The 14,844-nt window shown below is 43.5% G+C and overlaps 1 protein-coding gene across 7 annotated transcripts in view; it reads left to right on the forward strand.

Moving 5' to 3' along the window:
* suco (SUN domain containing ossification factor) overlaps window positions 1-14,685 on the forward strand; it is a 43,317-nt gene extending 28,632 nt beyond the window's left edge. For 6 of the 7 annotated variants that reach the window (XM_061683609.1, XM_061683610.1, XM_061683613.1 and 3 more), the window contains 10 exons: window positions 130-221; window positions 350-415; window positions 1,148-1,231; window positions 3,212-3,302; window positions 4,539-5,747; window positions 6,508-6,595; window positions 6,677-6,781; window positions 10,708-10,966; window positions 11,234-11,289; window positions 12,515-14,685. In XM_061683609.1, coding sequence (XP_061539593.1) covers window positions 130-221; window positions 350-415; window positions 1,148-1,231; window positions 3,212-3,302; window positions 4,539-5,747; window positions 6,508-6,595; window positions 6,677-6,781; window positions 10,708-10,966; window positions 11,234-11,289; window positions 12,515-13,075 — 2,611 coding nt within the window. In that variant the 3' untranslated portion in view covers window positions 13,076-14,685. The remainder of the gene's footprint in view (window positions 1-129; window positions 222-349; window positions 416-1,147; window positions 1,232-3,211; window positions 3,303-4,538; window positions 5,748-6,507; window positions 6,596-6,676; window positions 6,782-10,707; window positions 10,967-11,233; window positions 11,290-12,514) is intronic. The other variant, XM_061683616.1, reaches the window with a different exon arrangement.
* The last annotated feature ends 159 nt before the right edge of the window (window positions 14,686-14,844 follow it).

Below are 14,844 nucleotides of genomic sequence, written 5' to 3' on the forward strand. Positions count from 1 at the left end.
GTGTCCTACAGAGCTCTCGCCCCAGAAAGATTAGATAATTTCTTGCATTACAACAATGACCCTTAACCTTTTTTTTTTTTCTGTAGGCAGTTTTGTGGAGGTCACAGAGTCTGTGTTTGTTTTGCGTAGGGTGTTTGGTACCAGCATGGTGGAGGAGTATGAGGAGATAGCCGATTCCCAGTACCCTTCTGAAAGGCTGGACTACCTGGATGAAGATTGCGGTAAGCATCAAGGAACACAAACTGTGTACAAATACACAAGGTTGTGAGATGTACCTAAAACGTGTTCACTGACCAGATGGTTTTAGCCTGTTGTTAGTGGAGCTATTAATGTGCGTTTGTCTCCTCAGACTATCCGCCCGGCTATCAACCATCAGAAGACAAGGCGTCTAAAAATCTGCTCGGCTCCGCAACAAGTATGTACACACAAATGAAAGTAAAATGCTGTATTAAAAATTGCGCATATAGGGATGATTCTCAAAGTGTGGTACGCGGGCTCCCTCTAGTTGTCCATAGGGGGGGGTGGGGCGAATACTGAATTGTTCAAACTGCATAATGTTACAGTGGCTTACACTTTTTTTTTCTTTTTTTCTTTTAAATGCAGCACAGTACATTTCCTGGGTTCATTTGTATTGAACTTTTACGTACCGTAAAATGCTTTTGCATTTAAATTATTTATTTATTTATTTATTTATTTATTTATTTATTTATTTATTTATTTTTTTAAAGTGGTACTTGGTTTAAAACTAAAGGTTTGAGAACTACTGTCATATAGGATTTAAACTGAATAAAATTTGAGGTGGCGGAGTAATATTTTCATCTGGACCAACAGGGAGTGATATGTTAGGCGACTCTCGGGGGCCTGAATCTGTCCAAATAACCGCTGCAAAATATCTAGACCTTTTTTTGGTAACTGACCATTTCCTGCCATGTTCTAAAAAGAACTGTGCCTTCCACAGTAAAATAATACCCAAGCTTTAGCTGCTATGGATATAAAGGGAAGAATGTTCACCATCAGCCCCTGACCTCTACCCTATTGAGAACATGAGGAGCAATAACTAATTGTAGGGGGAAAAAAACTGCTAAATTAATTCAACAAATATTACAGGACTCTTGATAAAATGTCAACATTGTGTGTTCACTTTCAGATGCCATCCTCAACATGGTCAACAACATTGCTGCCAACGTGCTCGGCGGTAAACCTGAGCTCGAGGACCAAGCAGGGGCAGAAGGTATATGTGTTGTTCTTATTACATCCCGTCTTGGGTCCTCCACTTCCTTTTTAACTGCTTTGCTGACAGCGCTAATCTGTGCATCTAACAAAACGCAATGAAGTTCTGCTTACCTTTTGGCTCTGATGGTGGGAGCATTGCACCTGTGGAGAATATTTGTCTCTGCATTACAGCTTTTCAGCTAGTATAGTGTGCCAGCGAAACAGTGGGATGAGTGTGTAGAAGACACACGGATTTTCAGACGTAAAACATTTACTTGGTTGTTTAAATTTACACTTGATGGGTGAGCAGGCATTCCAGAGCCCCAACTATTGGTATACAAGCAGTAAAAAATATTTTTTTTTTTTGCATACGTCCCCTTTTAAATTTTAACCCTTAATTTTTGTTTTTTTGTACTTAAACTTAAGTCATGTTTATCATAGTTATAATTTTAATTAGAAATGCAGTAAATAACCTAAAACGCTTTATCATGAAATATATTTTTTAGAACACATCTAGAATAAGTACAACAAATGAGGCAATTTTAGTCCATTATGCTTAATATGATAAACATACATCATCATTCTCCTAATTCTATGACATTACTCAATTTATTCATGATGCAGTTTATTTATCATTGCCATTCTTTTCTGATTGGCTGAGAGATATCACATGGTTTTCATGCCATATTGGTTAACACATGGTTCTGTAATGGAAAGCATGTGATAATATTGTCATGCATACAATATTATTCTTGGAGACTAACGCTTGCATGCATGTAAGCAGTTTGGTGGGGTTTAAAGTGATTCCATTAACAAAGCCCACCTAGATGGATGAGGCCTTGGCTTGTCTGAGTGACCCAATGACAATGCATATTGAAACATCAAGTGATTTAGCCATGATTCAGTACGCCCACAGATTGATGAGTCACCACATTTGTCCTTTTTCCATTGATGTGGTATTGAATGAATGGAACGGATCATTAAGGAAATGACAAAAGTGGCAGAAGGCAGATGGGAACAGATTGACTGAATGATGCTTTATTACATACAGAGTAGATGTCTTCCAAAGGGATGCACAACCGCAACAACTTGTTTGGATTAACGCTTCCTAAAACTGTTAGGTCAGCAGCTCGGGGGGGGGGGGGGGGTCTCCACAGTTCACAAAAAAATTATCACCACTAAGGCTGCAGCAAAATTAGGAATTGTACCATTTGGAGCTTGCAAAGGCCGAATGTAATCTCTGTTGGCGCCTCCGCTGTTGTGTAACACCGTTCTGGCAGGTATGAAACACTCCAGGTCAAATGCCACGTTTTTATGATGTAAAGAAAAAAGAAAAGCTTCAACTTTCAACCTTCAATGTGACCTATATCCTGTACAACAAGAAAATGAGAGCAAGAAAAATAATTAGAAAACGTTCAATCTTCAATGTGATTTATAACCTGTAATTGTGCTGAGTCCCATTTGACATGAGATTGAATGTGGTTAATAATGAACACAACCGCATCCTCAGTTATTGTGCAGCCACAATATCTGTTGTGTATTTTTACTTCCTTTGCCAAAAATATATCTGAATTTGTTTTTTTTCCCCAATTGAGTTGCACGGGTTGTCACATTGTGGGGAAAGTTTCGAAATGTTCTATCTTGGTCTCTTTATATCACACAAATGGCGCATTTGAATAGGGGTGTGTTGACTCGTTATATCCACCGTGTTTGTAAATGCCCAACATTTCTTGTTAAATGAGTAACTCGCTGTCTCTGTTGCTGCTGCCGGCTGTTTTAGTCCTTGTGTATGCGTGTGTGGAGGCAGGATCAGGTCTAACTGGATCAGACCGGTTCTGACTATCTCCCGGCTACCCCAAACGGGTTTGTGAGCCAAACTGCCAAGAAACGGGATCATGTCCAACCTGCGTCCTACAGCCACATGCGCCATAAAGACTGGAGCCATTAGCTCCAGCGTTACTTTAACAACAGTCTTATAATGCTGTTTGCCCAATCCCAGGTAACGGAACAGAAGAAGTGTCGACCAACAAGGAGGAGAGCGTGGAGGTTGCGCTTGCGACGCCAGTGAAAAGCCCTCAAGACTCTACTGTGTAAGGCTCTTTACACACCATAAAGCAGGAGTGGAAAAAGTATGGCACACAAGGTCCACTGCGATCTTTTATCCGGCCCATCAACCTTTTTTTTATTTTTTTTAACCCTACAGACATTAAAACTTGGTTAGTTTTTGGCCACCTAGTTAAAATTTTAGATTGAGTGTGAATTTTATTAAACTTTGAAAACAATCTAAAAAATATATACAGTGGTACCTTAACTTACAAGTGCCCTAACTTGATTTTTCCAAGTTACGAGCTGTTGCTTTTTTTTTTTTTTTTTTTTTTTTTTTTTTATATATAAGACCATTACAATAGTCAAGTCTACTTGGGATAAAAGCATGGATGAGCTTCTCCTGGTCTGCTTGACACATGCAAGCCTTCACTCTGGATATGTTCTTCAGATGGAAGACTGCAGTTTTAGTAATTGATTTTATATGACTGTTGAAAGTCAAGTCGGAATCTATCAGAACGCCAAGATTTCGGACTTGGTCTTTGGTTTTTAAAGAGAGTGACTCCAGGTATTTACTAACAGCAATCCTCTTTTCTTTATTGCCAAAAACAATTATCTCAGTTTTGTTGTGGTTTAATTGAAGAAAATGTTGGCTCATCCAGATATTTATCGGTTTTAGACAGTGACACAACACCTCAATTGAACTGCAGTCATCTGGAGACACTGCTAGATATAACTGTGTGTCATCTGCATATCTATGATGGTCAAAATTAAAGTTCTGAAGAATTTGACCCAAAGGTAGCATATACAGGCTGAACAGGAGGGGTCCAAGAACTGACCCTTGAGGACCAAATCGGTCATTGGCATACGATGAGATTGAACACTTCCAATGGTTACAAACGAACTCCTTTCCTCCAGGTAGGACCTGAACCATTTAAGGACCGTTGCATTTAGTCCTACTCACGTTTCCAACCTATTCAGCAGTATATTATAATCTACCGTATCAAAAGCTGCGCTGAGGTCCAACAAGACCAGAATTGACACTTTTGCCCGAGTCAGTATTCAACCTTACATCAGTTAGCACTTTGATGAAGAGCAGACTCTGTACTGTGATGAGATTTTAAAAAATCTATTTAAGTTTAAAGAAATTGCTGAGTTGATTAAAAATAACTTTCTGAACAATCTTGGCTACAAGAATAAATTGAGTTATGACCTTGATCATGGAACAAATTGACCTCATACGCCAAGGGACCAATTTATAAGTTTCACTTTCCTTCCTTCAGTGAGAAACCTGATGAGCCAGAAGAGCATACGGCTCCCGAGGATGCCGGTGTTTCTCCCGCATCTGTCTCCTCCCTCGACCCCCAGACGGACAGACAGATTGTTACTCTGGTGGAAGAGGAAGATGACGAAGAGCCCCAACAGTCCACTGTCACACTGTTGGAGGAGGAGGAAGAGGAGGAGGCACTGGATAGGGAGAGTTTGGCGTACTGTCCTTTCTTGTCGCTGTCGTGCTTGGCCACGCTACCTGAGCTACTCAGCCGCTGGTGCTCCGCCGTGTTGGCCGAGGAGCGACTCCGCAAACTTCACACCCAGACATGCCCCGTTGGTAACACCCCCACCCTCACACCTCCACATATCCCCATCCCCGCACCCACACCTTCACAGGAAGCCCTTCCCCTCACTGAAAAAGCCTCAGAGGCCGAGGCGACTCTCACGGGCCAAAATGACGATCAACCTTTGGGCGAGTTCCCTGTCACGCCGCATGTGGACCCCCACGCGCACACTACGCTATCTGACTTCCAGCTGGAGCCCAGCAGGACATCCACCCTACACCCGGACAGCTTTTCGGACATCCACGGTTCCCTGACTCCCACCCAACAGGACACGCTGCTGCCTCCAATCAAGGACGCCACTCTAAACCCCGTCCCCACTCCGCCTCTCCAGGCCGCCCCAGTACCCGAAACGCAGCGGTTGAGTGCCACCCCACCTGCATTGTCGGTGAGCCCCTTGCTACAGCTTCCCACACCGGAGTCAGACGCTCCGGATGCTGCCCTCCCCACCCCTAAGGAACAGGACCTTCCGACTGTGTCACGCCCCGAAGACCTCATCCCCCCTCCCACGGAGCAGCTGACAGTTCTCCCCTTAACGGACCCTGACGCAGTTAGCAACCTGCAAAAATCCAACACCCCTCTAGAAGACCATGGGGACCCTCCGGTGGGTGAACCTCACCGGGCGATGGACACCGCGGATGACGACCTGTTAAATGGCAACACGCACCGGGCAGCTACTGATTTCTATGCCGAGCTGCAGAACGCCGGGGACTACAACGGCGGCCCTGCAGGCGGCGGCGGCACGGCAGGCGCCAATGGCGCGGCAGTGCACGGCTCCAGCCAGAAGGAGAGTGTCTTCATGCGGCTCAACAACAGGATCAAAGCACTGGAGATGAACATGAGTCTGTCTGGCAGATACCTGGAGGAGCTTAGCCAGAGGTACAGCCATTTTTGTGTGTGTGTGTGTGTTTGGGACTATTAATGTTAAGCAGTGTACACGTATACACATTTTTTACATCTGAGACGATTTTTAAAATGTGAGAGAGGAAATGGAAAACATTTGTGTGTCCTAACTGCTCTTATAGCATGCAGACTAGAACCCACACGATAAATTGGCGGGCCAATTATAACAACAACTCAACATTGATCAATATTTAACCGATGTACTAACTTTTTGCTGTGGGGAAATTCTGTCACGCTGCTCCTTGCTCTACTCACACACACTTGCCTCGGAGATAAGAATACTATATATCCATGGTTAGATTTGAATTTGTAAAATTGAACACGACACGTCAGTGTCTCATGACAACAACGTCCGTGCGGAAACAGTGTGTTAGTGCACATCAAAAGGAGAGCATTCTATTTAATATTTTTTTGACGCAAGTTTTAGGGAGCATCTCACAGCAATTTAATGTCATGTACGTTGCATCTTTGTGGGAAAAAAAACACATTTTCCTTGGCTCTATTGCCGAGTGCTTTTTGATATGGGGTTCATTTGGGTTTCTTTTAATGTATCAGGAATGTGGTTTTGTCACACACAAAATACATTCATTCATATATAAAAAAAATAAATAAAAAAAATACATTATTTTAATGTATCAGGAATGTGGTTTTGTCTGTTGTGAATTGGTGCTATAGAAATAAAACTGACTCTTTGCGATAACCAACGCCACACATTTAACTTTTCCATGCTGCTTAGATACCGCAAACAGATGGAGGAAATGCAGAAGGCGTTCAACAAGACTGTCGTCAAACTGCAGAACACCTCGCGCATCGCTGAGGAGCAGGTGGGTGTACACGGACTGGGCCACGGTGTTGAAGCGCAGTTGGTATTAAATCATATGACTCCGCTTTGCTTTAATCCTCAGGACCAGAAGCAGCAGGACTCCATCCAGGTTCTGCAGAGTCAACTGGAGAACGTCACCAAATTGATGCTCAATCTCACCGCTACTCTCGGACAGCTTCAGAAAGAGGTAAAAACTAAGGAGTGTTTTGCTACAATTTTGTTACATATGTACTAATAACTTGGAAGTCTTACTGCAGTTTGATTGTGGGCCTAATACCCTCAACACATTAAAGGCAATATATATATTTTTTTTCCTTTCACATTTTAAAACAGTTCCTAGGTTACTTAACATGTCTGTGACATGCCTTTGTCAAACACTCAAAGGAAGGAGAATTATATAACACTTTACACAAAGTAAGGTGTAGCAAAGATTTTTTTTCTCAATAATGTACAACTTTTTGGTTGAATTATTTTTTTTCTCACTAAACTATTTTTCTCTTAAATATTTTAAGTGTACATGACTTCGCCCAAGTACACAACTCCCCCCCCCCAATATAGGACTTATTCCTAAAAATACCCCCCCCCCCCCAAGAAAAAATATCCTTAAAAATACTGGAAAATTTGAGACATCTGTTCTTGAAAATACCAGCATGACATTTATTTTTTTCGCAAAAATGTACAACTTTTTGGGTCTAAAATATTTAAATTTTTCCCCCCAATATGATTTTTTTTTTCTTTCAAATATACATTTTAATTGAAACTATACGCCTGTTCTCAAAAAATCCATCTTTTTTTGAAAATACACATTTGTACTCAAATATGACTTTTATCCTCAATCATATTTTTTTTCTTAGATATAAAAAATACCTAACTTGGGTTTCTTAAATAAATATACACATACACATATCCCCCCGTCACTTAATCAACTTTTCAAAAAAAACATACTCGAAACAAATACTTTTTTTGTTGAAGATGTGCCCTTTTTTTCTGGAAACTAAAATTTTTATTCATATTACATTTATATAAAAAAAAAAAAAAAAAAAAAAACTTTTTTTCACTTCAATACACAACCAGTTTGCTCAATAAGAAACAGTTTTATTCTTTTAAATACAGAACTTTTTCTCAAATATACAACTGTCATAAAAATATTTTAAAATAGAAATATATATATAAAATCACTTTTTTGAATGACTTTTCTAAAACACAGATCTTCCACTCTTTTTCTTTTGACATTACTTAAATACATATGTATTTATATTGTATAGCTTTTTCCTTTTAAGTGCAGAACCTTTTTCTGAAATGTACAACTAAAAAGGGTTTTTCCCCCTGAAAATTACTTTTTTCCCCATGAAAGACTTTTTCCTCTCAAATATACATTTTTAAGTCAACTATATTAAAAAAAGAACCATTCTTGTTTTTTTCCCACAAAAATACTAAGCTTTGTTTTTCTCAAATATACAGCTTCTTTCTTTAAAAACAGAACTTTTTTTCCATCCATTTTCGGCCGCTTGTTCTTCGACCCACAGCTCGTGACCATATGTGAGGGTAGGAACGTAGATCGACCGGTAAATCGAGAGCTTCGCCTTTTGGCGTAGCTCCTTCTTTACCACAACGGACCGATACCAAGTCTGCATCACTGCAGACACTGCACCAGTGCGCCCGCTCTCCCGTTCCATTCTTCCCTCACTCGTGAACAAGACCCCAAGATACTTGAACTCCTCCACTTGGGGCAGGATCTCATCGCCGACCTGAAGAGGACACGCCACCCTTTTCCGATTGAGGACCATGGGCTCAGATTTGGAGGTGCTGATTCTCATCCCAGCCGCTTCACACACTGCTGCGAACTGCTCCAGTGAGAGTTGGAGATCACGGCTTGATGAAGCCAACAGAGCCACATCATCTGCAAAAAGCAGAGATGCAATACTGAGGCCACCAAACCGGACCCCCTCGGCGCCTCTGCTGGACCTTGAAATTCTGTCCATAAAAGTTATGAACAGAATCGGTGACAAAGGGCAGCCTAGGCGGAGTCCAACCCTCACCGGAAACGAAGTCAGACTTACTGCCGGTAATGCGGACCAAACTCTGACTCCGGTCATACAGGGACCGAACCGCCCGTATCAGAGGGTTCGGTACCCCATACTCCCGAAGCAGCCCGCCCACAGGACTCCCCGAGGGACACGGTCAAACGCCTTCTCCAAGTCCACAAAAGACATGTAGACTGGTTTGGCGAACTCCCATGCACCCTCGAGGACCCTGTCGAGGGTGTAGAGCTGGTCCACTGTTCCACGGCCAGGACGAAAACCACACTGCTCCCCCTGTATCTGAGATTCGACTTCCCGACAGACCCTCCTCTCTAGCACCCCTGAATAGACCTTACCAGGGAGGCTGAGGAGTGTGATCCCCCTGTAGTTGGAACACACCCTCAGGTCCCCCTTCTTAAAAAGAGGGACCACAACCCGAGTCTCCCAATCCAGAGGCACGCAATGTTGCAGAGGCGTGTCAACCAGGACAGCCCCACAACATCCAGAGCCTTTAGGAACTCCGGACAAATCTCATCCACCCCCGGGGCCTTGCCACCGAGGAGCTTTTTAACCACCTCAGTGACCTCAACCCCAGAGATAGGAGAGCCCGCCTCAGAGACCCCTTCCTCATGGGAAGGCGTGTCGGTGGCATTGAGGAGGTTTTCGAAGTTTTCTCCCCACCGACTCAACAATGTCCCGAGTCGAGGTCAGCAGCGCCCCATCCCCACTATACACAGTGTTGATGGTGCACTGCTTCCCCCTCCTGAGACGCTGGATGGTGGACCAGAATTTCCTCAAAGCCATCTGGAAGTCTTTCTCCTTGGCCTCACTAAACTCCTCCCATGCCCGATTTTTTTATTTTATTTTTTTTTTTTTTTGCTTCGGCGACCACCAAAGCTGCATTCCACATTCCGCTTGGCCAGCCGGTACCCATCAGCTGCCTCAGGAGTCCCACAGGCCAAAAAGGCCCGATAGGACTCCTTTTTCAGCTTGACGGCATCCCTCACCGTCGGTGTCCACCAGCGGGTTCGGGGATTGCCGCCACGACAGGCACCGACCACCTTACGGCCACAGCTCCGGTCGGCCGCCTCAGCAATGGAGGTGCGGAGCATGGTCCACTCGGACTCGATGTCACCCGCCTCCCCCGGGACATGAGAAAAGTTCTGTCGGAGTTGAAACTCCTTCTGACGGGGTTCTGCCAGACGTTTGGAGGAAGGCTATCCTCTCGTCCACCGAGGTGAACCCCAATGTACAGGCGCCGACCCAGAGGGCAATAAGTATACCCACAACTGCTTGGCGGCTCTCACAGTGGGCAACTCCAGAGTGGAAGAGAGTCCAACCCCTCTCGAGAGGACTGGTACCAGAGCCCAAGCTGTGTGTAGAGGAGAGTCCTACTATATCTAGTCGGCACTTCTCGACCTTACACAGCAGCTCGGGCTCATTCCCTGCCAGAGAGGTGACATTCCACTTCCCTAGAGCCAGCTTCTGTAGCCGGGGATCGGATCGCCAAGGTCCCCGCCTTCGGCCGCCGCCCAGCTCGCGCTGCACCCAACCCCTTCCCGCAGGTGGTGAGCCCATGCGAAGGGGGACCCACGTTACCCTTTCGGGCTGTGCCCAGCCGGGCCCCAAGGGTGCAGACCTGGCCACCAGGCGCTCTCCTTCGAGCCCCACCTCCAGGCCTGGCTCCAGAGGGGGGCCCCGGTGACCCGCGTCCGGGCAAGGGAAACCTCGATCCACTTATATTTTTCATCATAGGAGTCCTTTAGCTGTGCTTTGTCTGGTCCCACACCTTGGACCTGTTTGCCATGGGTGACCCTACCAGGGGCGTGAAGCCCCAGACAACTTGGCTCCTAAGATCATTGGGACATCCCGTGACCCTTGTGAGGATAAGCGGCTCAGAAAATGGATGGATGGATCATTGGGACACACAAACCCCTCCGCCACGATAAGGTGACGGCTTCCAGGAGGGGATAACTTTTTTTTTTTGTTTTTTCAAAAATTAATTCCCTTAAAAATGTAACCCTTTTTTTCTTGAAAATAAAATGTATGACTTCATGTGGCAGCAACGTCTTGAACATGCGCTCCTGCACAGGTATCCGACCGTCAGAGCTACCTGGCGGTCTCTCTGGTGCTGTGCGTGTCCCTGGGCCTGCTCGTGTGCCTGCAGTGCTGCCGCAACTCCTGCGCTACCCCCAGGGCGGACGCCGCCTCCGCCGCAGTCGCGGTGCCCAAGAGCAACCACTACCCCAGCCCCAAGAGGTGCTTCTCCTCCTACGACGACATGAGCCTGAAGCGCAGGGTGATGTGTCCGCTTGTGCGTTCAAAGTCCTTCCACCTGTCTTCTACAGAAGGTAAACATGAAATGAATCAAATCTGATTCATGCAGCTGTTGTTTATTGTACTGCCTGCGTGCGGTTGCCCTTGAGGCTCAAAGCTGTCAGTGGCAGCTTGTGTGCATATGCAGGCTCGAGGGCCGTAAGAATAGAGTGCAAAGCTTTGGCGGCTCATGGTAGACATTTGCCAGCTGCGCGCTCATAAAAAAATCTCAAGTGAAGCATACTTGTTTTATGACTGTATGTGGTTTTCCTGTTTTTCACTCGCCTGTGTCTTTTCCCCAGTTGGTCCAGATGACTTGTACATTGTAGAGCCTCTAAGATTTTCTCCAGAGAAAAAGGTAGTGTTTCTCTTACGACAGTCATCTGTTTGACCATGTCACAATGACAAATGGAAATAAGACATCTTTTATGCTCTCTTATAGGGTTCAATAATAAGGTACAACTACGCCATGTGCTAGGAGTGCTAAAACCAAAATGAAAAAGGAAAAGAACCAACTTTTTTTTCTTAAAATAATACTTCAATCTTGAAATATTATTTTTCTAAAAAATATAGCTATTTGCTCACATTTACATCTTTTTCACGGAAATTTAAAACGGATTTTTGAGAAACTATTAGACCTTTTTCAAATGTAAAACTTTTTCTTTTTAAAAAATATATAATTCTAAGCTGAATAGCCTTTTTCGCTAATGGAACCTTTTTTCTCTCAACTATGTGATCTTATGTTCTTTAAATTTAAAAAAAAAAAAATGTTTTGTCAATGTTTTTCAACAATTGTCAAATATGTATTACAAGCATGAAAACGTGACTTTATTTCCCTAAAATGAATTTTTTCCAAGTATAAATTTTTTTTAGAAAATAGTTTTCTTTTTTTCAAAAGAATGTACTGTATTGCTTTTTTTCCAAAATGCCCGTAGGTGTGAATGTGAGTGCGAATGGTTGTGTGTTTCTATGTGCCCTGCGATTGGCTGGCAACCAGTTCAGGGTGTCAGGGTGTCCCCCATCTCCTGCCCGATTATAGCTGGGATAGGCTCCAGCACTCCCGCGAGCCTTGTGCGTATAAGCGGCTCAGAAAATGGATGGGTGGATGGATCTTCCAAACATTTGATCAAAAATAGGCCCTTTTTTTCCTTCAAATATAATTTTTTATCAAAAATAGTTGTGCCTTGACTTCAAAAATGTTGTTTGTTCAATGACCTCACATCTCAAATCATTGCTCCCATTGAAATTAATAGAAATGCCCTTAATCCGTTCCAGCCTCACAGAAAACACCTTTATGGAATGTGTTTTTTAATAATTCAGATTTTTAAATTGTTTTTTTCTGTGACCTTCTGTTGGCAACAAAAAAATTGCCTGAGCAACGGCTCATCTCTCGAAAAACTCATCGATTTGCCACTGTATGGAAATTTTTCTCAAAAATACTTTTTTTCCTTAAATATAAATTTGTTTTTCTTAAAAGCCTTTTTTGTACAAGTTTGTTCTTGAAAATAACTTTTGTTATATATACTTTTTAACCCAAAAAAAAAATCATTACTTAAACGTTCCCTACTCTTCTCTTTTCACAGAAAAAACGCTGTAAAACAAAACCTTTGGAGAAAGTGGAAACTGTGATGCCGTCGGCCCCTTTAGCTCCCCTCACCAACGGTGACATCAAGTGCAACGGCTTCCACCCATGCCTTCCCCCTCCGCTCCCCGTCCTTCCACTTTCCCCTCACCTCCCACCACCGCTACCTCCTCCTCCTCCTCCTCCCCCCACACCATCTCCTGCTGAGGAAGCCCCACCGTTACCCCCGTACTCCTCAAGGGAATCCCCCTCAGAGACCAGCAGCACCAGCTCGTCCACCCACTCCGAGGAGTCGTTCGCCGGGCGACTGCCGCCTCCCTCGCCCGTTTTCTCCTGCGCCGAGCTGCCCCCTGCAGCGCCCCTTCAGCCCGCTCGGCCGCCGCCCGGCCCCCCCGCCAAGTCCCGGCAGGAGAGGCGCTCCACCAAGCGGCGGAGGTTACGGCAGACTGAGCTGGCGGAGGGGCGCGTGGCCTCGCTACCCGGCCTGCGGCAGCTCATGAAGCACAGCAAGGAGCTCGGCGTGGGCACAATCAGGGTGACGGCAGTCAGCGGACAAGTCTGAAACGCTTCATCCCAAAGAAACCCCATTTCCCTTCATTCACGCCCGTCAAAAGACCTTTTAAATGGTTACGTGCCTTGATGACCCCTTTTAATCGGTGTTCAAAACACACAAATGTTTGCGAGGACAAGTCCATGTGAATCGTGCATCCACAAAGTATTCAAAGCATGTGTCATAGTGAGAGAACTGAGTTACAAAATACATCTTTTATTCTTCTTTGTTTTGTGTGTGTGTGTCTGTGTCCTCTCATCCTTTATGGCTTGCCATTATGACTCCCGGGACCACCATCTTTGTTTAATTGATTCCTTCTCAGCTCTTGTTAGTTTATTCCCTCAGCAGCCTGATGAAGAAAACGCTGAACTTTGTAATTTCCTGACTCACCTTTTAAACACTAAGTGCAGCAGCAGCAGCATCATACACATGACTTTTTCTGCAAAAGCTTTTCACTTTTTTGAAAAAATATAGAAATTCATTATTGTAAGTAAAGTGTAAGTAAAAAAAACAATGTGAAACAAATCCTATGGGCAAAAACTGATTTGTACAACTTTTTCTAGAAAATGTTTTTCTTTTCAACAATGTACGACTATTTTCTCAACAATACATTTTTTTCCCTTAAATTTTTATTCAAATATAATTTCTCATACATGTGACTGTCTTTCCTGTTACTGAGCCAACCTGGCTGAAAGTCCGAAAGAGTAGTTTTATTTATCTATTTATTTATTTTTGCACACTGGCAGGCCAGTCTCAGTAGTAGAAATAAGAACGAGAGCCAAGTAATACTTGCAAATACACTCACGGGTACTGACGCAGAGCGCATAACTCTCTTATTTCACATTATTATTATGAATGAATGAAATGGCTTGATCACTGCTGCTGCTGCTTTCTGATCGGTGGAAAACTGGCTTGCACTAATTATTCACGGCTTTTTTTTTATTATTATTTTTTTTTGTCTGCTGTGTGCGATGGCGTCCTGTCTATTTGCTCATTTTTAAAGGATTTTCTTCATGCATTTTAAAGTGTTTTCTGATAGGCTCTGAGTGGTTTATCTTGACAGAGCCAGGGAGCCCTGACTCACCCCTCTTTTCTTAACCCACTTTTTTTTTTTTTTTTTTTTGCACAATTTTCCCAACTGTGAAGGAGTTTAACATTGTATCATATGAGCTTTGTGAGTCTGCATCTTTGTGTGTGTCCTCTTTTGTTCTCTCACTGAAAGGTTGCGTGGCTTTTGTTTAAAAGGGAAACACAGGCAAAGATGGTTGTATGGAACACTGTTCATGTCAAGGTATTTGTCTTTTAAATCCTGTTTTTTTGTTTGTTTGTTTGTGTGTGTGTGTGTGTGCTCGTGAGATTACTTTTTTCCCCTCATGTTACAAGAGACTACTTTGATTAAACTTAACAGTGAGACAGTGTGCACTTTTCAATGACTCCTCATGCCTTGTTTTTTCTTTTTTTTGTACTTTTTGAAGCTTTCATGTGTCGGTCTCCTTCACATTCTCTCTGTGATTCCTCTGAAAAGCTGCACAGTATTTTTTATTTTATTTTTTGAGCAGGAGTGAGTTACTACAAAAGCTGTAGTGCCATTAGAAACTGTGAATTTCTAAATAAAACCTTTTTTGTTGTCTTTCATTTTGTCATGCCTTTTTTGTTTCAAACAGGCTGCTAGTGGTTATTTGTACTGTGAACCATGAGCCTCACATTTTGTCACGAGAGCAGGGTTACCCAAACTTTTGTCTGCTTTTTAATTTATTTTATTTTTTTCTCAGATGGAACTG

The sequence above is a fragment of the Phycodurus eques genome, chromosome 8 (assembly GCF_024500275.1).
Source record: "Phycodurus eques isolate BA_2022a chromosome 8, UOR_Pequ_1.1, whole genome shotgun sequence".
Classification (NCBI taxonomy): domain Eukaryota; kingdom Metazoa; phylum Chordata; class Actinopteri; order Syngnathiformes; family Syngnathidae; genus Phycodurus; species Phycodurus eques.